We start from the raw sequence: 26,220 nt of genomic DNA on the forward strand, positions 1-26,220 counted from the left end.
GTTGCCAAATTTTGTCATCCTTAAGACAATATTTGCAACTTTTAGTCTCTTAATGATCAGATTGAAGGTGGATTTAACACTTACAACATTACTAACAGTTACAATGTATTGCAGACCCATTGTATTTCCTCAACCCCATTGTAAATTTGGTTGAGACACATCCTGAGTAATAGAAATTTTATAGGAACCCATCAGAAAGTTACGACAGTAAACAGTACTCGTAACTCTACAATACGGGTTAAATGTTATTGTGAAATCAAGTCAAAGTCTTCATCCAAAATCTTCAAATGGTAATACTCACAGATGTAACCAAACCATCAACATTGTTATCAATATAATTCTGGGCATTGTCTGCTGCAGTAAGTGTGTTGTCAACAGATGTCTAGAGAAATAAACACAAACAATAAGAATAAACCATGAATCAAATCTACACAAGTTATATAAATAAATAAAAATGTAGATATTTATGTAGCGCTTTATGCTGTAAACAGCCTCAAAGCGCTTTATTAAATTACATTTATTCCGCCGTCATTAGAATGTCGGAACCACGTTTACAGTCTACAAGTGGTGCAGGGTCTATCAGTACAATGACTGTGACTACCCCTAAAAGCTTCCCATTGCACCTGGGTGGGGTGAGGCAAGCGAGGCAAAGCGCCTTGCCCAAGGGCGCAACATGGTGGTGGAACGGGAATCGAACCCACGCACGTCGAGCAAGCTCTCGGATTATGAGTCCAAGGCCGTAACCACTGAGACAACTACACTTCATTTGTGCCATTTTTGATCTCAGTAACAACAAATCAAGTATGTTTTGCTTACTATAGAAAAGATTTATAAAACACAATTCATTATGACAATGTTTACTTACATCAATAGAACTTGTATAAGTCTCCAAAGTTTCAATTTCAGTGACCATCTGGGCCTGCAATTAAAACACAAAATAAACAGATATGGAGCATATTCACTGAATGCAAATAAATATTTCACTTTGCATGTATCAAACAAACCACTAGGCAAAAAATTATTTTTTAGAAGCTATAAGAATTGTCAATTTTGGTATTAAGAAAGAAGTACTTAAAACAAAACAAAACTTTTCACTTATAGAATTCTATCAATTTAACTTTATGCATGCCCTTTGTCCATAAATTGACAAATGTGGCAATTCCTGCAATACTGGGCCACAACATGAAATATTACCGGCCAGTAAAAAATGGCAATAATTATGTGCTTTGCATTTTCACACCGAGGTGTCCTGCCACTGTAATGTCAGGAGTCAGCGTAAAAATATTAGGCCTATATTTTGTAGCGACAATTACCTGGTGGATTGGCTCAAAGTCAAAGTGTGTGTCTTGGTTTGACTTATTTTTCTGCCACTATAAAAACACACTCTGTGGTTACTAATCTCACTAATAGGAGTTAACCTTTGCTTGACCGCGTTGAGAGTTGGATCGGTGTGGTGCATGTGTCTCAAGTTAGCTTGGTCAATATTTGGCCATTTGTCTTTTTCAGACATATTTGCCTTGTCTTTGGAATCAGACAATTTTGTGTTGGTAGTTTTACTGATATAAAACAATGACTTACTGCAGATGCTAGAAGTGGAGCAACATAAGTAGTTTGTAGACCATCAATTGTGTCAGCATGTCCTTCAAATGTTGCTTGATCCTGGAAAAAAAGATAAATATAATTATGTAAAATTAGTACATACGTCACATAGTGGAGGTTGATCCCTTAAAATAAAAGTGGATTGTTTTCTGGGTGCACATTAATGACATGATCCCTTAATCTAGTTGAGGGTATGTGCACTGAAGCTTGCAATCTAGGTGTGGTGTGTGTATGTATTAGGGTGCATCAAACGCTCCTATGCCAAGCAAATGTCTTGTCCCTAGTCTAAAAACATGCCATTGGTCAATATATTACCCCATGCCAAATTCTATATAAATAAATTAGTACATATATATGTCACATATTGGAGGTTGATCCCTTAAAATAAAAGTGGATTGTTTTCTGGGTTCAGATTAATGACATGATCCCTTAATCTAGTTGCAGGTATGTGCACTGAAGCTTGCAATCTAGGTGTGGTGTGTGTATGTATTAGGGTGCATCAAACGCTCCTATGCCAAGCAAATTTCTTGTCCCTAGTCTAAAAACATGACATTGATCAATATATTACCCCATGCCAAATTTTAAAAAAAGTTGTTTATTGGGGCCTCAGTGACGTTGAAATTGTTGGTCAATGACCATACCATATGCATAAGGCAGCTATTTTGTTATGCATGGTTAACATTAGAAACTATTGGTGCCTTATGCATTTTGTTTATGTATGTAGTGACTGTGTACTATCAATGAATCAAGATGTTGAATCAGTCAAAAAAATAAAAATAAAACATAAGGGAGCTATCTACAAAGGTCAAGTTTTAGTAAACATAAATGGCTGCCCTTTGCTGTATTTACTGTGTAATTGTGAATTTGCTTAAATATACATAACTTTCCTGTTTTCATGTCAACTTTGATAATACTACAGAAGAGTGATCACACATTTGCTCATGGACCTTGCTCAATTTGATGAGACAACACATGCTATGTTAACAAAATGGAGGGCTGAGGTTCTTCAAATCTTCAGATCAGAGTTTTCAGAAGAGATGGCTCCTGGGAGATGGCTATTGTGGAGTTGTGAATTGCTGCATACCTGCAGGATTGGATGTGGATGTGGGCTTGGATGTAGATTTGGAGCGACCACGGGTAAGACCAAGTAGGAAGTGCACAAATTTGCTGTCATTGTCGTCATCTATAACAAACCAGCAATTCCTTCCTACAGGACGTATCAATGACAGCGGCTTTGAGACAATACCGAAATTGACCAACCTGTGGTGTATCATTGGATCCCCCTTTCTGGCGTAAAACTGAAAACAAGTTTTCCAAACAATCTTGATTGCCTCTAGCAACTAAAAAGAAACTATAATCCACCCACCAATACATTGTATATGTGACGATGGGACTTGCCATGATTACATCCAGGAAATGGTCTCCCTCCAGAAGCTGACATGGTTGGTTGACCATGACACTACAGACTTGCACTTTCTCTTCATACTATTTAAGCTGTCAAATACTTCATCCATTCTTTCACAAAAGTCTGCAGTGAAAGCAGCTTCTGGGGGAGATCATTTAAGGACACTAGTGTATTTATTCCAAAAGCCACAGAATGAGACAAGACCTGTGCCGCTGTTGCTACGCACATTTTTGAAAAGGGAGGTAGTGTATGTGCTTGTCAGTAAGTTTGTGACTTGCCCTCAGGCCCACATTACCTCTCTTCTTTTCAAAATCATAATATTCCTCGATATTTTTCATTTGACCTTGTTACCACCAATATCAAAATCAAAGTCAAAAAAGTTAATTTTTTGGTCCAAATAAGTCAAAAATGGCTGATCCTGTGTGATGTTTAATTGTTGGAATGCTCCCCTATTCCCTACCCCTGATCCCCAATGCATACCTTTACTATTAAGACAATGTCATATAGTTTTCAGATACATTCTTTGATCAGATCTGCAAGGTGAGTGTCTGGGGTCAAATTCCTTGCAAAAAAATATGCAACGGGTTGCTTCTAATTAGTGGAAATACCCCTTATCATGAATATCAATCCTTGGTTTGCAACTTTTTGAGTTCACCCTATATTACCAAGTCCTCAAATCCTTCAATAATATAATTTTTTTCATTGTAATGTAATGCAAGCCTTCCTTGAGGCTAACCTCATCAACCAGTAACACACACACTCTCTGTCTCATATTCATATTCTCAACTCACTTCTTTAGTATTGCAAAATGTTACTCTTAAAACTGCTCTCAAATTGCATGCCTTCTAACCATTTATTAATAGTTCTCTCCATTGGCAAATAAAAAATTGTCTTCAAATAACGAAAAGCTTTTAGACTTTGGTAATATAGGGAAATGTTAAATATTTTGTCGCTATCTGTGTATCTGCAATCTTTGGTTTTTCCTTGCACAGACGCTCTTGGTTTATCAAGAAATTTTATAGTGTGAGATTTGTATTTTGTAGTTCAGTCCTTGTAGGTGGTTTTTGGGCAACTCTGTCTGTTTCACTAACTTCTCGATTTTGCTTCACTAGGTCATCAATCTTCTTTTGTTGGCATGCTATTTTCTTCTCATATGTCATCTGTTGCTTCTTCATGGCTCTTTTTAATGTGTGCACTTTTTGTATCAATGCATGTGGTGTCTCGGGATGTACTTGCCTGTGTTTATTATAGGTATTTGTGCGGTCACAATATAAATGAAAAATTCACCTCATTAGTTACATTGACATCACCGATTTGTGATGGGGGAAAATGTATAAAACAAGTAAGTATGTAATTGCTTGTTTTCTCTACCCCTCCCATGGTACCCACAGCTCGTTGGTACATGTACAATGCTAGTGGTCAGACTGGATAGTAAGTATTCCAGTTAGAACATTGTGTGAAGTTATTCGTATGAACTTGAAACAAATTCTGGTCACAGCTTCATTAATTGTATTTATACAGCTGTACATGTGTGTATATACTCTACTCTTGAATTTAGAAGTGGGAACTGTTGGTTTTGTAACCGTTGGTTGAAACTAGGTGTGGCTACGTGTTGTGGCATCGTGAATGGATTCAACGTGTTGTAAAACTGCTAACGCTCATTGTGATGGAACTCTAGTCCTCATGTAACAACAATTTGATGTATCCTTTCAAAGTGCACTTGGTTTTTTTTATCGCTAGTGATTTAAATCAAGTACACTCTTTATTGAGGTTCATCTGATTAGTCACTATAATTGATATATTTAATTGTTATTGCCATTTGTAAGATTTTTTTGAACGTATAAGAGAAACCACTTTTTGAAGTATTTATTATATTCCTTGTGTTAATGTATGTGTGACATTATTCTGTCTGTTGTTCACATTATTTGCTGTGTGGCTTTTGCTTAGCATCGGTTGGGATTTTCAGTCCAATCCTGACAGTACTGATGACTGCTCGGATATGTCCTGTCTTTAAGCATCTTCATCCTCCAGACAATATAATCACAATTGATGATTCATCAATTTACTTATCAAAAACAGTTTAGAATCTGGGAGATCAATTTTCCAAGTCCTATCACATTACAATGACTTGTCGCTCAATAAACTTCCTCTTACATAACATCTAACGATCGGAAATTCCATCACCAATGGCGCCTGTCACTAATCCATCCATGCACTTGCTATGTCAAGACTAGGCTATGCTAACTCTTTGTTCAATAACATCAATTTATCTGACCTAAACAGACTTTAACACCTACAAGCAAGTCGCACACCAGAAAAATAACAGTTTTTAGTAGTATAGCAAGATGAGTTGTTTGACACAAAAGTATTAACTTACCGGGCTGCCCAGAGTTTCTGCAAACGATCTCAGTTGTGCTGCATACACTGACAAGTCATTGGGGTCTAAAGCTTCATTAGTTAGGTCTTTCTCGAGCTGTAATTAGAGAATAAAGGTATTGTTTTTAGCTGCTGGAGTGCACCTATATATGATCTCATATAACATGGGTGACATCATTATTTTAAGTTAAACAACGAGGCGAAGCAGGATGTACACAAGCAACACGTGTCACGTCACATAGTTGCGCAATTTGTTAACACACAGATACACTATGCGATTCTCATCTGTATGCGGGCGCAACATTATGGAAGCACTGATCTCACAAGAACCTCATGGTCAAATGGCTCCGTTTTAGCTGATAAAATGTTATTCTTTCCCCCAAGTTCTTTCGTCCGCTTTTAATATCAAGTTATTAATAGATTCGGATCAAACTTCTCAAGGGGGCTGTGGATTTACCCGATGTTCAAATAATGTGAGAGGAAAAACAAGAGTTGTCACATTCACCTATGAGCTTCAATCAAAGGGCAAAATGTGACCACTTTTAACTTTAACAGCCATTATTTCCATGTTCATTTTTTCGGTGAAATGATAATTTAGGTACACAATAACTCAAAAAATACATCCAGCATCTATAAGGTAAGCACTTTTACGACATCAATTTCTGAGAGTGCACAACTGGATATTTGTACCCTAATTTAGCCCACTGAGGCTAATATCGGCAAATACAAAAATATATTACAGCCAGAAATAGGTGCCGGGGTGATTTCCGAGACAATTGACATTTTGATCTGTGGTGTTACCAGGTAGTTTATCTTTGCTGTTTTTAAAAGTTTTTTTCATATCTAGCCGAATTCCAGGAATAATTGAATTTTTCTGAAGTCATGTAAGTACAGAAATGGCAAGAAATTTGACCAAAATACAACAATGCATATCTACCAACACTAAAACCTCACAAATAGGGACAAATGGGAGAAAAAATCTGAAAATAGGGACATTACTGAATTTCCTATACCTTTCTATAGTGATATTTTTGCTAGAATAGGGATACATGGTAAAATCGCTCTTTTATGCTTTTTGTTTCAGTAAAAATAGGGACAGTCCCTATTAAATAGGGACAGTTGGCAGGTATGCTAAATGCCAAATTATTGAAATTAAAGGTCATTGACCTCACTACAAAAAGCAACTCTAACTTACCTCAGCCTTAGTCACGGTCCAGTCAATTGTATCAACAGGTGAATTCTTAAAATCATTCAGAATATCTCTTGTATCATCTGTAAGGATTTTTATTGAACTAAAATCACCTGAGATGTTTGTAAACTGGTCGTTGATGTCAGGAATGAACTGCATTGAACAAAACAGAGAAATAAATGGTGATTAGAAAAATGAATGATGAAGTCAAGTCTATAACCCATTATGCTACTGTTAGGACCATCAGAAACTCTTGACAGCAATAATTCCCAAAGGAGATCTTTCCCTCTCTCTGAATTACAGAGTTGTAACAAGTCATAATTGTGACTCGGGGTGAAATGAGGTGACTGACTCCAGTGATATTCGGTGAATCAACATTGAATTTGTACAGTGACTCAAGTGACTTGATTTGAGCTAAAAATTAGTCCATATGACTTGACCTGAATTTTTGGTGACACATTACAACGCTGTTGAATTGACTAGTTTCCGACATGGCATAGAATCTCAGTCCCTTTTGACAAAATTAAGATTTGAAAGAATGACAATAAAACATTCAAAGGAAAACTGATTTTTTTAAATTTCCTTATATTCTTTATACTAAATTGTAATGTATCTTAATAGCCCTGTTGACATGTATCTTTTGACATGACATGGTCACATTTTTGTTTTGTTAATCCATGCACATGCTAAATCATGTATTAATATTATACAATGGTTAAGTTTCATAGTTGAGCTCAATCCTCATACATAGCAGCAGTTTTCCTGCTGATGTCGTACGGCTCATAGGGGGAGGGGGACCAAAGAAAATAATAGTACAATAGGGTCTTTTTAATTACTCACTGGGCCATTTTTTTGCTTATAACTAGAGTGGTTGTTGCACCACAAAGGTAGACTGAGCTAGGTGCACACTTCAACCAGACTTTTAGGAAAACCCTGGTTTTCTTTTTTTTGGATTTTTTTATTATTATTACTTTCAAATGAAACTAATTACTATTAACTAATCAACAGATTATTACTATTAATTAACTTGATTAATATAATTAAATGTTGACCTTTTTCCTAATATTATCTTCATTTTATTTTTATTATTTACTTATTAATATTAATCTAGTTATTTACTTAGAAATTAACAAGTCCAAGCACTGAACTATATTGTAAGCACAAGTTGCCAGCCAGCCAGCCAATGACAGCAATGACACATCATTTTACTTGGGTGTCAAATATCAAAGTTAGGGGTTGCGACTGATTCTCCGAATGGTCAAAAAAGAAGTTCAGACCAGTCCCTCTTCTTGCCACTAGTTCAAATGCAAAGAATACATAACCCTGAAGGACTTAACATCCCCCATATACTGAGTCGGATGCATCTTTTTTAAATGGCAGGGCAGCAAGTTGCCAAACCCGCATTTTGGTAGTCCAATTGAGCGACTTCTGAAGATCTCCCCTGTGACTTCTGACCAAAATGGATGCAACTTCAAAATAATTAGGAGTAGAACTCCGGTGCTTTTTTTTTATTGTATTTCTCATTTTTACTCCTTTATTTGATACCCCTTGAGGATTCATACTTTCATGGCATTTTGAGATATGCCCATTTAAGATCAAAAGGTTAATCAGTCAGTCAGTAAGTAAGCAGTAAGTAAGATAGGGTGAGGAGACCTTCAAAAAACAAAAATAACCAAATTGACTTGTTCAAATAAAACTTGGTATGGACAACCAATGGCTTATGACCATACTATAGTTAGAAATTTGAACTAGCTCATAACATGTCATGCATTTGTTTACACCCCCCCCCCACACACACACCCCTAGTGGTTACAGTACAGTGCGCAATGTCTTGCATATGAATAAAAACTTCTAAATTAAATTCATTATTGCCTCAAAAAAAGACGAAACTACTTGTGGCATATTCCCAGCATACTATGCTATGCATATATTAGATTATGAGTTTATTTCTACTTACTAATTTTAACTTATGTGGCATGGATCAAGCCTCATGTCAGTTTGCATTTTGCAGCATACTATGCTATATGCATATGAGTTATGAGTTTATTACTATTTTCTACTTACTAATTTTTAACTTTATGTGGCATCGATCAAGCCCCATGTCAGTTTGCATTTTTGTTGTGAACGCAGTGGTGCCATGTACCGCTGGAGTCTCGTATAATAGAAGGAGATACACTAAAGACACAGGGGACCAGCGAATTATAGCCAATTCATATGAGGGCAGAGTTTATACTATAGTGTTATTAGTAGCATGATTTTGTCCAATATAATGATGCATATTGTGTGTTGTGAATGCAGTGGTGCCAGGTACCGTTGGAGTCTCGTATAATAGAAGGAGATACACTAAAGACACAGGGGACCAGCGAATTATAGCCCATTTATATGAGGGCGGAGTTTATACTATGGTGTTAGGAGCATGATTATGTCCAATATAATGTTAACTGCAACTACAGCCATAAGTATGAAAAAAGGTTGATTCATTTTACCAAATCAGTCAATGATCCTCCTTCCTCAATTCCTAACCTCTGTGAAAATGACAATAATATTTATTCATGCAATTCAACACAGTTTTATTTCATTCAAATACCAGGTATGGTGTACACTCTACAAGTTTCTACAAAATATAACAATGTAAAAGTACCATTTTTATGCCAATTTCAAGTGAACATATCTCACTTGAAAGTTTTGTTGTGCAATAAATCCTGGTCTGAGGATCCCATCAGGATTTAGCTCTTGTTTTCATCTTCAGAACTTGCAAAAATGATAGCTTGAAATAATTTAGCATATTACCTGATTGAAGTCCAGCAGTTCAGAAACATTGAAGAAATATTCCAATTTGAAAACTTCATAAACACCCTTGTTCTCCTCACAACCTCTGCAATTGAAAACAAGTTGAACAGAATCAATTTTACTGATGTTTGCATGATTCAGCAAACACAAATGTGACCAGCTCCAACAAAACCCAGAACAAGTCGCATGTTTTTGACTTATATGCCTTTAAAGATGACATTCCCATAAAAAAAAATCTAATTTTGGAATTCTTAATTTCATGATATTTGACCTTGGGACTAAGTGGCCTTTCAAATCCTTGAAAGTACTTTTTAAAAAGAGGTCTATTTAATCAATAATTGACAGTTGAATAGTGATAATCCCTATTCAATCCAGTGTAAAGCAGAAAACTAACTAGCCCATTAATCAGAAAAGCAATTTTGCAAAAATATCAAGGTATCATTTACAAAATTATCCATATCCATACCAAGTATTGATGCTATGTATATAATTTTGGTATAATTTTAAAGCTTATTGTCCCATGCTTATATTTTTATTCAAATCATGAAATGTCAAAAACGTGACTTGTTCCTGGTTTTGTTGGAACGGGTCACAAATTTGTTTTAGATTCCTGCCCAAACCTGAATGGCTCAGAGGCCACTGAAATTGAATTATGTACATATGGGTGATGCTTCTCAAATTTAAAGGAATTGGATGTGTTACAGACTAAGGGATTTCTTCCAAATTCACATTGATTTCTTGACATGCAGTGAGTACCATCTCTCATATAATGTCAAATTGTTCTGTTTGTCTACATCTTATCTACAGTGGCTTATCAACTGGGGGCAAGGGGATGTTGCCCACCAAGCTTGAAATTTGCCAAGAAACCAAGAAAGTTGCCTAGTGGTGCTCAACTCTTCCACACTAGCTGTGGTATCACAACCACAGAATGACTACATGAGTTTGAAATGCTCAACACAATAAGAGTCATGTTGGCCTCCTGTAAATGCGCAAAAAAAAAGTTTCAAGCTATGTCATTAATAATTTAATTGTTAACAAATTAATTTCATCCATTCATTCTTTCTTTCTAATTTCTGTCAAAATAACTAAGAAATGAAAATACTTACTCTAGAATACCAGTTACTGTGAGTGGTATACTGGAGTTTTGGAACAATGTATCACCCAAATAGTATCCAGGAACAATGGCATCTTCCTGGTCAACGGTCTGCATAAATATAATAGAAACAATAGCAATAACAAAGAATTCATTGTTGAGAATTAACTTCATGCCTGTGTCTTGCCAAGGACCATATAATATGATTACTGCTCTAACTATATTAACTGCAGATAAAAGTAGCACATTGTAATGATATTCTAATTCATTCAAAAACCATACAAAGTTTAAGTGTATTATACAGAGGCTAATTTAAGGTGTATTATGTAGATACCTATATTTGTTTCAAAAAATTAGCCAGAATCTTAAAATTAATTGTTACCCCAAATAGAACTATTGCTTTTGATATAGTCAGGGGGTGTGAGTGACCTCAGACAAGTAAAACGATATTCACTTGGCTAGCGATCACAATTTGTCCACTGTGACTCACTGTACCCTTACTTGTCAGACTAGTCTGAAAATAGCCATTTCATCCACATCTCATCAAGATTATAGTGGAAATATTGTTTGGTAGAGCAGATTTAACAAAAAACAAAATCACTTTTAAAGTCCAAATGCATATAATCATGCCATAATATTGCGGTATAGTGCAGATTTGGGCTCATGTTCTGGTTGTACTGTATCATTGTATTGAATGACTGTATTTTTCTTTTTACTGGGGAGCACTGGCTATCCAGGCAGGGACGGACAGACACAACACATGGACAATGTAATATTTGTGATTTGATGGCAGAATTGAAAAAGCAGATTTCCAAATAAAAGCAGAGATTTCACACCCCTGAGAAAAATGAAATATTCGGAAATCCGACTAAAATCAGCGATCTCACAGGCCTGTATCTATATATAATTGCATTCCTGGCATTACTGTTGTGCTAATGTAGCATTTTATCATCCATTCAACTACTCTTCCTATACTTTTGCACAGGAGCCAACCGTTGTTAATCCATGATGAATCCACACTTTTCCAGTAGTGTATACGCGAATGCCTGGAATTGAACTTATGCGTAAACACTTTCTTAATAAAATATGTTATTAAAGTAACAGCTAAACATTACCGCTTTATTCTTAAGTTTTATTGCTGATATCAACAGAGAAATCACCGAACTTCTTGTAAGGTCGAGTGGCAATGATAAACGGATATTCCGAATGAAAGAATCACATGAATTAGACCATCTTTAACTCGGGCAGCTAGAGCTGCCCTTGCGAAATAAACCACGCAGATGATGCGGACGCATCGGTGATGAACAACGGTGAAACATAATTGAATCCCTAAATCAAATAAGGTTGTGTATTACACAGTACTGGTCTTGCTCACCTCTGTAAATAGTTGCCTGGATACTACTGGATCACACACAAGGCGATCTATTGGTCCACCAATGATGAATGTAAGGCTTGTAAATAACATGTAGAATGTGGCAAAAATCATGGAAATACCCACAGCTCTGTAACAAAATCATGTCATTAGATGGATTAGTCTGGATGTTACAGGGATTTCTTACTCAGATACATAAAATGTGTTTTTTGTCAGAATTTTCTGTAAACCCTTGTACATCCTCATCATTATATAGATTGATGTCAGTAATTTAATTAATGTTCTTCATCAACATTAGATAAAGCTTCCTCCTTTTATTAGCAGATTATTGTGAAATTTTTAATTTTACAGTTTTTTCTCCAAAATATTGGTCAATTGCTTGCTCACTCACTCCCTCCTCATTATCGTTTTCGGCATGGTTCTTCAGCGGTCTGCCTATTTGGTGCAGTTTACATCGTAAACACAGAAGTGGGGTTCTGATTGGCTAATTGAATCACGTCATCATCACATCAGCACCACATTCACCCATTCAAGCTGTGTAGCATCATGTGACCTAGTATTTTATGCCATAATCAGGTTGAGCAGTCGGACACCGCTGAAGGACCTTGCCGAATACTATAAATGGCTGCCTCAATCACTTGCTAACTCGTTCACTCACTCACCATACAGCAGTATTCACTAATAAATATGCCATGAAAGTTGTTTTTGATCAAGCTACTTACGACATGAGGGTGAGGCCACCACAATTGGAGACACCTCCACGAAGAGTAGGCGTGGCATCCCTATCAAAACCACACCAACCACACATCATACCCAGTACATTGAGCAGGACTATAAGGCAAAATACTGCATAGAGAGCATAGACGGCATACACTCTGAAAGCAAACAAAATATATTGCTGCGATATTAATAATCATAATACAGTCTAAGCTCCCATATCCGGACCTCTTTTATACAAATCTCTTAATAAATTGTTATCTGACCTTGTGAACTTCATTGGGAAAAAATATTAATTTAATGATCTGAAGCGTTTAGAAGGATCTCTATGTTGAATAAAACACTCAAATACCATCTTTAAAGTGTATTACCCCATATTGAGTAATCTTTAGTTGTCCTAATTCTAGTACAAGCAGACATTTAATACAGAATTACACATCACTCCCTCATGTGGACTTTTTACTATCTAGCCAACCCTTGGACTGTGTATGGGTTTCCATATATACTAGAAACCTCAAAAAACGGTCTCTCTTTGCAAAACTATTTGTCTGCAATGCTATATAACAACTGCACTTTTCAATGCAATTAATTTTGCAAGGTTTTGACGAGAATTCTACAAGTACTGAAATTAAATACCATGAAATTAGGCAGTCTTAAATCTTGACATTTAAGTTGGGAGTATCATTGAATTTGTGGATTCAAGAAATAAAGTTCCTACAACAACAGTGGTCATTTGCCATGCAATACAAATCTTTCAACAGCTGCAGTAAGTTGCAGTGTCTTACCTGTACATGTCATAGTCCTGTATATAGCCACCATACTTGTTAATGTCAGCCTTGTAGGGTTCTACCATTCCGTCAAGCTGTGAATATAAAAACAAACAAAAATACATCATCCAAATGGCAGGTAAAAACATCTAAGTGTTTCTCTATCTAATATTAACATTTACTCAATTATCAAAAACTAAGACTAAAACAAGTCCTGATATTAGCAATATAAAATTTCTTGAACCATATCCAGTACTCACATTTTTATGGAGCTGTGATGTTTCGAGACCTGGTCTGGTCTTTTAATCACGTATGAGTGATTCCACGCAGAGGGGACAAAGTTATGAACAATGAGGAGGGCGCTGCATTCAATCTAAGTCACGCCTATGACCACATTATCCAGAGCACATCTAGAAACACTCTATCATCTAGAAATACCACCAGTGCATCTGGAATCACTCATACATGATCAAGAGACCAGACTCAAAACGTCGTAGCTCCATAAAAATGTGAGTACTGGATATGTTTCAAGAAATTTTATATTGTTAATCTACACGAACTATCCTGATGAATCTTTACTTGAACAAATTGTGTTCTGGCATTATTGTGTCAGAAACCTTGTGTTGAGACTGGTTACTTCACTTAATTCCCAGACGCCGAAATTGTCCAGTGCAATGATGTCATAGTTACTTGTGCTCAATTGTTGTCAGCCTTCATTTTATTATATGATGTCATTGCACTGGACAATTTTGGCGTCCGTGAATTTTGAATATCGTGTGTTGAGAGACGGCTGTATTAACTCGTTTTTATGGTCAATATGAGTTTGTTTTAAATAAAATCATATGATTTGTGCTTGATAATTAATTTTCTATCATATAAGACATAATGTTGTGATTGCCGGAGACATCCTTCAAGTTAATCTCAATTACTTTATTTTTTATAATTATTTTAGTGTTGCCATCGGTACACATGTGTCTGATAGCTTTCAATTCTACATGTAGCCTTTTAAACCAAAACAGATGATGCACCATACTTCTTGCATTGCACAAGAACTTGCCCAATCCGGATACTTTGGGAGGAAGAAAAAACTAAAGTGTAAACCTGCAGCGTGCACTCACACCCAACAATTTAAAGGTAAGAAATGTCACATTTTAAGCAAGATACTTTGATATTAGAATACTTAAAATTTAAAAGAAGATAAATAAATAGACTAATATAAATTGCAGTAACATTTAGAAGCAGCAAATGCCCAACAATCTTGACTGTGATAATGTACACCCTTATAATAATTTTTAAAAAATGTTGACATTAATATAGCGCCTTTCACATGTATCAAAGCGCTTTACATTTATTCCGCCGTCGTTAGAATATGTCAGTTGCCATACAATGCCCAAGGCATGTTCATACCTTTGGGCGGCGCTCAATGGACAATATCCCTAACAGCTCCCCATTTCATTTTCACCCCTGAGTAGAGAGAGGCAAGTGAGGTAAAGTGCCTTGCCCAAGTGCACAACACGATGGCACCGCCGGGACTCGAACTCGCAACCCTCCGATTGCGAGATAGAGACTGTACTGCTGCCCCACCGTGCCCCCAATAATACTATGTTATATTGTCAAAACTGCTTGCTAAAACTACAAAGCAGTTGATTTAAAGAGCTGCATGAAGTAATCTGCTGAGATAAGCTGTGATATAACAGAAGGATAAAATACAGCCTAACACCAGTGTGGTTTTTGCAAGCATTTATGAGGCTTATTTCTGTTTCAGGTTTTTGTGTTGCAGAGACCACACTGGTTGACACTACAAACAGACACATCATAAAGTCAAATTTTTATTACGTAATACAGTTAAATTCTTTAGCCAAATTCTGGTACTTTTAAGGTGTAATTTTACCTATCATGTTTGTTATACACGCACATTAATTATGTGTTATGTTGGTGGCTACAAGTTAATATCATTTGAACATTTTCTATCAATTCACATACAAAAACAATTGCTGAAAATGAAACAAAACAGTATGCTCCATTATTTAGAAATCTGCACTCTGTGTGTGCTTTCCAATCTGTACCAATCTTGGCAGGAATTTAGCTATACATACAAAGCTGAAGTTACATCAATTACATGTTTGCAATAAGCTAAAGCAAGAGATGTGAGCCTTTGCAGAAGTAAAGGCCTACCATCCGGATACTATGTATGAACTCTTAGTTGCATCTAAACTTATAATATTTTTTGATGATGTGCACTGCAATAAAGTCAACTTGCATTAACGTAAATTCACACAAGCATGCATCAGTCACACAATGCGCACTTTGAGTAGGTGCACTTTGAGTAGGTGCTGGCCCAACTGTGTGTACTCCATTCTATATCAATCCATGATATTTTGAGTCTCGCCTATTGTGAGCAGCACTAATGTTGGAATTTTACTACAATACCCTGATGTAAAACTGATGCAGTTCTCAGCTGAATATTGTACAAGCTCTGTCTGAGCAATACCAAACCCACACTCAAACCTTCTCATTAAAGCCTTCAGCAATCTGTTTGTCCTTCCAGGCAAACTTGTCTTAGTTTTCATCCAACATTCTCATCATTAATTATGCAGCAACATATTCAAACACACATAGCATATGGATGTTACCAATACTTATGCAGCTAACAAAAGCAACTAATAGAGGTCGTCAGCGTGATGCCATATGCCGCCATCTTGTAGGTACACGCTGTGATGTTCGTTCGATCTCCATGCGTGAACAGCAAGATCACCGCATTGATGCGTGATAACACCTGCGTGGCAAGCTGCGCATGTGCGTAGTGTCCGACGCATGAACACACAGATCATTTTGACCCACAAGATGACGAAAGGCTGAAGACCTCTTTTCAACAACAACTCCTTGGCTAGATTGCTTGGGGACTGTACGGACAGCAAGTCACTTTAGAGTGTCCTGATTTCCATACTTGTAACCCAATGCATCAAAGCTCAATGGCTAGTACACAAGTTCCTTTGTCTGCTCAATCAATTGAATTTTAAGTGGACAGAAGACAAACGAGTTTCCATGAAGTTTGAAACTGAAATGTGTGTATTTCCTTATAATATCACAAATGAAAAATACTGCCCTCTACTGTGAATGCCATGCCATGCAGGTTTCCTAACATTTGTCTTGTATACTTCATCACATGGGCTATTCCATTTAAAAATCCACACTCCCCCTGTGGAAGATTTTGGAAATATCTTCCACAGGGGGAGTATGTTTTTCAACTGTAATTGGTCGGGGTTAATCATTTTGAAACCTACACTCGCCCTGTATTATGGCTTTACTTATATCTTCCACAACTGGAGTGAGTATTTCAAATGTAAGTTACCCAAATGTCTCTTCTATTTGAAACTCATATTTGTGACCATCCATCTCAAACCGCTCGTAAAGTCGGCAAATTGTATTTCGAGTTACAGTCCAAAATGTGCATCAAGCTTGTATTCATAATGTACCCAATAATTGTCCTACAAGTTTCTCATTTCAGTCCAGTCCGCACATCATCTTTAATCCTATTGTTGAAGAGGATAATAAGCTAATACTTATAGTAAATAGCTTTAGTCTTTGTTTGCTTTTGCAAGTGGTGGATTAACCAACAATTAACAATGAGAGGACATTCCTGAATCTCGTTGACTTGGGGATGATTTAAAGTGACCGCCAATTATCACAATTTAATATTTAATACCAGCAATGAAGAAAAGGAGAAATATTGTAGCACCAAAATAATGTACCCTTTTACTGAAGGAGCAAAGTTGAACATGCCATAACTCCGCTTCTGGATATCGTTTGAAGTCCGATGATATATCATTGTAAAGCTTATGATATATATTTTCTAAACACAGAAGAAAACAAAATTGACCAGGGGCCGACTTTACGAGCCTTTCGATGTGGATAGTCACATTTACTCTGTGGAAGACTTTGGCTAAATCTTCCACAGGGGTAGTATGGATTTTAAATGGAATAGCCCAATGCATTGTTTTGATTGCATTCTTTACTTGTTGCTATTGGTATTTTAATTTGCATATATACTTGATGTAATCTAATAATTCCTGAATTTACTGAACAGACAAAGAATCCTGATAACTAAGAACACAAGTCTGTGTGTTTGTCACTCTCCTGGTAGTGAGGCACACAGACAACAGACAAACCATAGGCTCTGCCTTCAATAAATCAAGGTACTTAAATTGGATACTCACAGACTGTTGGAAAAATGATAATACAAAATACTTGTATGAGTCATTATAAAATACAAAGTTTAATATTTCCTAAAAATATTTCATCCGGTTTCAATTCTACTTTTTTTTTAGCTTATTCATTTACAAGTGGTAAAAATAAGGTGCCCAAAAGTTGGTAGCGATGCCACATAAGAGGAATTTAACCCATTCCTGAAAAAGGATGCTGCAGTAAAAAAATGTTCCACAATATATATGACGTGGTATATCGAAAGGAGACACTTTGGGCAGGATCGTCAATGGAGAAATAGCAAACAAAAAATCTGTCCGGGGGTGATTTTTTCACAATTTGGGTTTGTTGCAAATTTGTGATGTAATAATAATGTTTAAAATATTGTCTGATTTATTTTAGGTTACTGGCATCTTGTATTTTTTCAGACATTTTTAAAGGCCGATATCTCAATTTCCAACTTTATAATACCATAATTTACAAACTCAATATCTTCGCTTAGGAATGTCTGATTTCATTGGGGAAAACGGCATTATGGAGCAAAACATATATTAAAATATTTAAGATATGTAAAACACTCAAAATTAATAATCTGCTCAAAAGTGTCTCCTTTTGATATGCCACGTCACATATAATTTGTTATAGTTGAATCTGTCAAACTTATAATACCCAATGATGAAGTTGACAAACACATGGCGGTATGAATTGTGGTGACAATGAGTTTCATTTATTTAGCATTAAATACTTGATAGTAGTAGATTTTCCAAGTATGTACAGGGCATCCCAAAAGTCACTTTTATCATTTTAAACCTTCATATAATTCATAAGGATCAGCTTTGGGAAATCAAAATACATATTTGGCATGAAAAAACTTGTAGAATTATTCTGATACAGGTGCCATTTCTAAAACACTTAGATAGTGGGTGCTTCAAAGAGCTCATGTGCAGCTGGTGTGTCCTTTAACCAAGCAGATAAACTTCCAGATATTCATGTCTACAATGTTAATTCTGGAGTTCTACATTGCATTCTGTTACCTTTGAATAGAAGGTAATTGATGATCTATTTTCAGCTACATCATCAAGATGTCATTACTGCAACAACACTATAGACTGATCACACAGATCTTGAGAAATGTCATTTGAGACACAGGAAATGTCAGCTGATAATCTACTAAATTAAATTATGTTCATTCAAGTATTTGAGGTGTGTTCTTCATAAATTACCCCTTTTTGATACACTGAAGTAGCGCCCTCCAAGTTGTGCAATTTTGCACTCCAACAGCGATTTAAAAATTTGAAAATTCACAATGCAGCATAAAGAAGAAAATGTTTTATATCATGCCAATTTCATGCCATTTCTATTTGCTTGTTCATCGTTTTCTGACCATCAATGTTAAATACAGGCAATTATATTGTATGAGCGGAAGCAAAATGTGTTTGAGGTATTTTTGAGGGACCAGAAAAAATTGCATTATGTATGCTTTTCTTGATTATACAAAAAACGTGTTTATTTTTATTTTGTGTCTAAAAATGACAAAAAACTGGCCAAGTAAGGTATCAAATTAATTCTACAAGATTTTCTTTTTGCAATAATGTATTCATACTGCTTGTAAGATAATTTGTTAGTATGATATCAAACTTAATGATAAAGCGACTTTTCTTACACCCTGTACATTTCAAAATAGAATGTTCACACTTACACCACTCAGCTGACTTTCAGTTTCATTCAGAAGCTTTGGAATTTCTTCTTTAAGTTGATCCAACGTGTTAAGTATATCTGAAATCAATTAATGATAATAATATCAACACAAACCAACAAAAACTGCTAAGTACAAGTGCACACCACTCCACGCCATACATAAATTCTCCCAGTCACATTTCCCCAATATGAAATTTTTAAAAAGTAAAATTTTAATTTTACTTCTTTTAAAGTTTTGACACATGCTCATGTGTTAGTACATTTCCATGGTCAGTAAAATACTATAGAGAAACCTACCATTTTTGTGAGCTTTTCTTGTATACACGTTCGATGTTTTTATCAATTATATAAACAAATCCACATTAGACCCCAAATGTTTTTTCAGGAAATAAAAGATTAGATTACCATAAAAACAAAACAGTAATCTTTGGCGGGGTCTAATGTAATTTTTACATAGAATTTTCAACGTTTTTTCTATCCTTATTCTTGCTCAATTAAAAAAAATATTTTGCCGCATATATAATTGAAATAAAATTCTCTGCCTCATAAACGACATCAAATGTACCACAATTGGGTATCACGAATCGTTATATATGATGTGCAGTTAATATTCGTATTTTCTTTTATACAGAGGATGCTTCAGTTTTGACAGGAAAAATATTTTCTTGAAAACCCTCTCACTCGGTTATTTCAAAATGGTAACCATGCTTCCCTAGAATGTGCAATAAATTAGCATTAAAAATTTTATTTTAACAGCATTCTAGAAACTCTTGCAGTATGGCGATATGTGGTGTAGCACAAGTGCATCTCGGGAGGATGATCAGGAGCCACATGACATGCAACTAAAAGTGGCAAAATCAGCCATTATCAGTCCACTTTGTGATACCATTTATAGATTGAATTCTTAGTCATCTACCAACCACACATGTCAAGGGGTTATGGCTGTTTGAAAACTTAATAAAGGAACATGTAAGACTATCCTCAATGTAACAAACATCAAAATGCAGCTTATTCCAAGTTTGTCCAAGTCATGAGTTATTTGATGTTGGTACTTGCTTGTCATGAATCTAGGTACCATGTGCATTTAATCATACGTGCATGTGCATTTAATCAAACACGTTTACTCAAACCGAAGCAAGAAATGGGAAAACATTTGGAACCGAACAAATCTCCATTTAGATTGCTTCCTACTAAGTGCAACATAATATTATATCATCATCATCATAATATGATTATGATGATATACTATTATGTTGCACTTAGTAGGAAGCAATCTATGCACTGGGAAGTTTCAACAAAGATTTGTACAATATCCAACCAGACATGTCATCTCTCTTATTATAGCATAGTCATCATTAATTTCATGGGGAAGGGGTTGGTAGACTGAACACTGACATAATTACAATAGGTTAAATAAGTTGACATCACAATAAATACTTCATGGTTAGAGCCTAAGGCACACTATTTTTCCTAAGGTACTGGCTACGGGCCTATGAATCCGAACCCTCCGGGTTGGGTAATAGGAAAAGTGACAACTGCACAGTCTTTCATGAACATCAAACAGTCTGTTTCTCTATTTTTTATATTTCTAGGTTCTGTGAAAATTTATTGTTGTGGGAGCTGCTACTTTCTTTCAAAGAATCAAGCTGAAAGAAGCTAATTAGTTGAAGTCTTTTGGTTGTTGTTAAGCTTACCTGTTATAGCATCGTTTGTAGTATTTTTTAGAGTTTCTGGAATGTCTTCAAAACTTTGCTTGCCCTAAATATAAAGAAAACAACATCAGTCAAGTCAATACACTAGCATTATACCTGCTATGGTAAAAATGTCATTGAGTGCCCTCCCATACCCCCCAAACAAAATCCTGTGACCAAAAGTTGATAAAATAATCTACATGGATAGATGCAAAAACAAATACAGGGTGCATCAAAATGATTGGTACCCATCAGTTTCAAGTGATTATGGACAAGACTACTGCATCATAATGCAACATAGGAGCAACCTTATTTATAGATAAATGTTATGAAAGGTCATAAAACTACAAATCATGGGCATTTCAAGGGGATCCAATGTTGCATATTGAAGAACAGGCTTGTCAATAAACACCAAAAACTGATGGGTACCAAACATTTTGATACAACCTGTATAGAGGCTTTTAAAGCATTATGCAGTGTCTTGATATGTCGTAATTATTTAAAACAATGACTATAATGTGACTGGTCACTTAAGACTGCAAACTGCAGGTATTACAGTTGTATTTGGGGCTTCAAGATCCAATCAAGCAGGCATGAGAATGATCATCCATGAAAAAACCTGAAGTGTTTGAAAAAAAATACCCTGAAAAAGTGTGGGTAATTGAGCTAAAAAGGCCAAAAATGGGCGGATATTAAAAGAGAGTGCAGAAATTTGGACAACAAAAAGCCTGAATTCAGGTTTAAACATGGAAATTCTCAAGGCATGCATTGTTTTTACATGGGACTTTGATTTTAAATGTATCAACCATGTAAGGCTTCTTCCTGTACTTCTTTTCACCACCCAATCTCTGCCTGTACACCATGCCTTTGATCATGACCTTTCCTTATCCTTCCTATCCACTCTGACTAGTTAAGATCTAGCCCTGAACAAGACCCTTACCCATTCAGCTTATTTCACTGCTCAGGAAGGCTTACAAATCTACTTCTGTTTAACATACTTACCACATCTGCAGCAGCACTTAAATCCTGGTTCTTTATATTCAGTAAATCAGGTAATGCAGCATCTACAGCTATTTGTGGATAGCGTCCACCCTGTCAGAAAGTGGCAAGAAAATATCATAAGTCAGATTGCACCTATTTTTAACTGTTGCAATTTGGTAGTTCACAGCATCTTGTGAATGGTAGTGAGCTTTGCTAAAAATTGCATTGATCACTTCATAGCGAGCGTGTAGAAGAATTCAAATATTACAGATATACTTTTGTAGGTCCTGTGGTTCTTGAGTTATAAAGGGCTGAAATAACACTTTTGTAAAACATACTTTACTCATTTAAAGAACAATAAATCAAGCACGTTTTCAAAGTATATGAAAATTAAATTATGAAAATTGATTTTTTTTTTTTGCTGCTTCGACCAAGAATATGTTGTGTAGCTATCCCTACAGTTGTTTAAAAACAGCCATAGGAACAGCTTATAGTATAGATGTGTGTTTTGTTCTTTTAAAAGGTCAGGAGAATGTGATACATACATTGCTGAGATCTCTGTAGTTTGCAAGGACAGTAAGTCCAGATTCATCAGGATATGTTCCACCACAGCATCCACAGGTTCCACAGTCTGCAACTATATCATCATGAACAGCTTGCAGATCACTTCGAAAAGCTACCCACTGTGGGTCCAGTAAATTCTGGGTTGTATCTACCTGATTCATGGCATCGTAGGTGTTATCAATAGCTGAAATAACAAAAAATTCATAATAATTAACCACACATCAAAATGTTGCAATCTAAAAAAAATGATCATTGATGATAGTATTGATACAGTGGTCAACCACTCAGATTCATTAATGTCTAGCAGATATCTAACATATAAGTGCTATATACCGGGTGTCCCAAAAGTCCCTTAACATTGTGAATTTGCCATAACTTGCGTTGGGTTAATAGTGTTGTTGTTACAAAAATTGCACAGTATGTAGATAATTCTTTTAGAAATGTTATGATACCAAACATGCCGATGTGGTCATGATCCTTTGGCATGAAATTAATGGATATCTACCGTATCGTAAAACCCACTTTTATAAACGCAAAATAAGTCTCGTCATTTGAGACGTGAACACGATATAACGTGTTATCATTTTAAAATCTGTTTTGTTTAATTTGGCTGTGTTTGTTTGATTGTTTGTTTGTTTGTTTTCAATGCGTAATCTTCATTTTCTGTTTTATCTGGGTTTTATATGGAAACTACTTAAGATCTTTTCTGAGGATTCGATGAACAGTTGTCGCTGACACGTTGTTCTCCATTGAAAGTCGACGTACTGATCGCCTTGGGCTTTTCGCCACCGCTCTTCGTATGACATCAATGTTTGTAGCCGATCTTCATGTTCTTCCACGTCCTGCCCGAAGTAGATCATGAACAGATTCAGTTGATAAGAATTTCAGCACTAGTTGCTGGATTGTATTTCGGCCGGGTAGTGCCGGGGGTAGTGCATAATTTACATTAAACTGTTCCTTAAACATTGCTTCAGTGAGTTTGTCCAACTTTGTCTCGGCAAACAATCTGAATCCGTTTATCTATAGGAAATTCATCTTCACTTCAACTGTTTTAAAGTAAAGTTTAATATTGTCAATATATCCTAATTATAATCTAAAACAGCAGTCACGCTTACGCTAAGCCATGTAATCCATGAATGTTCATACCTAAATGTAGCGTGCGCAGTGAGTGAACCAACTCTATTGTTCAGGGAAGCACATCATTTATGTTCTTGAACAAAGAACACATGAGCTTGCTTTTGTGGGTTTGATACACACATATGTATAGTCGCAGAGTAAGGTCAAAGGGTCATCAATAATGCTGTTTTTGGTATCAGAATAATTCTAAAAGATCAATCTATATGAATATGTTCTCCATTTTGGTATGAAGTCGGAAATATTTGAGATATGGCCAATTCACAATGTTAAGTTACTTTTGGGACACGCTGTATAACCAACTTCCTTGTTGACACAATATACAACAGTGTATTTGGTATATTGTAGACCATAAGACATATTGGCTATAATATTATGTTTCATATAAGCTACTTCATATATATATGTTTTATAACATAACTATGTTCACAATTTTCTGTACACTTTCCTTCGAAGGTTGATACCAAATTTGATATCAAATGTTTAATCATTGTGAGCAAAGGAACGTACCGTTGTTTGGAAATTTGTGCAATTATAAAAATGACAAATTACGAATTGACCACACAAAAGCCAATGCATTGTATCAGCTTATTCTTACCTCCACGACCCATCAAAATCGCAAGCACTGTGATTTGTTGAAACGCGTCACGTGAGAGCCCATTATTCTGCAATAATGGTTCGAGCGCCGTAACACATTCTACGCACAGCATTACGCTTGGTTACTGCGTGCAACATTTCGCGATCACGCGCTGTCACTTACGCTGCATACACTCCACCTTAAAGTAAACAACTTAAAATATTTGTGCCAAAAAATGATATTTTCTCTTTAAATCGCACTATTTTCTGGTAATAGAATAGAAATAAAGGGTGCAGCATTATCCTTTACACTTAAATAATGTGTCCTTGGCAGTAAAAACGTTTAAATAATGGGTTCGGCTGCGCCTCACTCATTATTTACGTTTTTACTGCCTCGGACACATTATTTGGGTGTAAAGGATAAAGCATTACCCTTTATTTCTTAATTATATGGCCCGAAACAACCTGTACAGGAATCATTGTACTCTTGCCTGCGCAGAATTAAAAGAGCGGGGTATTTGATTTGCATTTTGACATAGATGCGTGTAAATGTGTAGATGTTGATTAACCTGCCGGCCTATTCAGGCGATGTAATTCTTGGCACTCACTCTTAGCTCCGCCCTGTGATGCAACTCCCTATGTCATTTTTTAAATTGCACGAACTTCCAAACAACGGTTCCGATGCTCACAATGATTAAACTTGGTATCAACCTTCGAAGGAAAGTGTACAGAAAATTATTATGTAAATTATTTTGCCATAAACTCGTCAGACTCTGATAAAATGGGGATGGAACTAATGGCGACTTTTTAATTTGGCTGTGTTTAATAAGAAATTATGTGCCATTTTTGATCATAGTTTTAAAAAAACATTGGATTTTTTAAAGTAGGATGTCAATTTAAAGCTAGCATATGTCATATATTGCCTTTTGCATCAGAACTTTTCATATGTGACCCCTCGGCACAACTGAGCCCGGATGTCGCCAGTGCCACTATTGAGATATGCTCCATCGAACTTAACAATAAACAATAGGAAACAAAGGATTTATTGACTGTTTTATTGATTTTTCACTACTTAAATGTCAAGTACTATAGACATGATATACATCATTTTAAAGCTAATTTCAAGCAGAATATTTTGGTTGAATATCTCAAAAATGATGATTGGCGACTTCAGGGCTCAGTTGTGCCGAGGGGTCACATATATAAATTAACATCAAATAACCACAACAACAAATGTCCCATATCATTTTTTTAAATCCATAGTACAATGGTCGAATAAATTTCTTAATGTTCCCAATGCCACTCATATTATGTCATAATATTATTGTGTGGTTTGCTTGTCACAGACTATATGCAATGTTAACTAATGCAATGGATTGATCCAATAACCCAAATGACCATAGGCTGTTTATATAAGGTGCTGACTGAGACCTCAGTGCATTGGCTTTGAAACATAACCACAAATCATAATGATGCATAGAATAGCAAAAAAACTTGAGTGTGGTGATCATTTATAAGCTCTTGTAAGTATAGCACAGATCCTAGCCGAATTCAAAATAACAAACTATCACTCCAGAATTGTGTACTTTGTGTACATATATCTGTTAGATGATTATGAAGCATGTACTTGATCATTTCCCCTTTTTGATAATTATACCATTATATTTTACAGCTATAATACTCGTTAACAAGCAAAAGAGTTCAAATACAAAATCGATATATCCATTTTTCTTGATTTGAAATTTAGGTAAATCAAAATCACTAAATGTAAAATACATAATAAGAAATATAAAAAACATTGGATTTTTTTAAAGTATGGTGTCAATTTAAAGCCAGCATTATAGGGCAGATGTTGATGGCCTTAACACAAAAAGTTTGAAAATGGCTTATATCATGTACATTAACATGAAATAACTACAACAAATTTCCCATTTCAAATTTCATTTTTAAATCCATAGCACAATGGTCGAATAGAATTCTTAATGTTCCCAATGCCACTCATATTGTGTCATAATATTATTGTGTGGTTTGCTTGTCACAGACTATATGCAATGTTAACTAATGC

At 35.7% G+C, this 26,220-nt stretch overlaps 1 protein-coding gene across 2 annotated transcripts in view; it reads right to left on the minus strand.

The window, feature by feature from the left end:
- Positions 1-26,220, minus strand: part of LOC140148399 (prominin-1-A-like) — a 114,653-nt gene that overhangs the window by 17,724 nt on the left and 70,709 nt on the right. The window contains exons 8-22 of one of the 2 annotated variants that reach the window (XM_072170327.1): positions 22,427-22,629; positions 21,903-21,992; positions 20,904-20,967; positions 19,211-19,287; positions 13,327-13,403; positions 12,547-12,699; positions 11,828-11,954; positions 10,466-10,563; positions 9,360-9,444; positions 9,056-9,094; positions 6,576-6,722; positions 5,382-5,477; positions 1,579-1,659; positions 866-919; positions 302-382 (exon numbers count right to left, since the gene is read on the minus strand). In XM_072170327.1, the coding sequence (XP_072026428.1) occupies positions 302-382; positions 866-919; positions 1,579-1,659; positions 5,382-5,477; positions 6,576-6,722; positions 9,056-9,094; positions 9,360-9,444; positions 10,466-10,563; positions 11,828-11,954; positions 12,547-12,699; positions 13,327-13,403; positions 19,211-19,287; positions 20,904-20,967; positions 21,903-21,992; positions 22,427-22,629 (1,472 nt within the window). The remainder of the gene's footprint in view (positions 1-301; positions 383-865; positions 920-1,578; positions 1,660-5,381; positions 5,478-6,575; positions 6,723-9,055; positions 9,095-9,359; positions 9,445-10,465; positions 10,564-11,827; positions 11,955-12,546; positions 12,700-13,326; positions 13,404-19,210; positions 19,288-20,903; positions 20,968-21,902; positions 21,993-22,426; positions 22,630-26,220) is intronic. The other variant, XM_072170328.1, reaches the window with a different exon arrangement.

The sequence above is a fragment of the Amphiura filiformis genome, chromosome 3, assembly GCF_039555335.1.
Source record: "Amphiura filiformis chromosome 3, Afil_fr2py, whole genome shotgun sequence".
Taxonomy (NCBI): Eukaryota; Metazoa; Echinodermata; class Ophiuroidea; order Amphilepidida; family Amphiuridae; genus Amphiura; species Amphiura filiformis.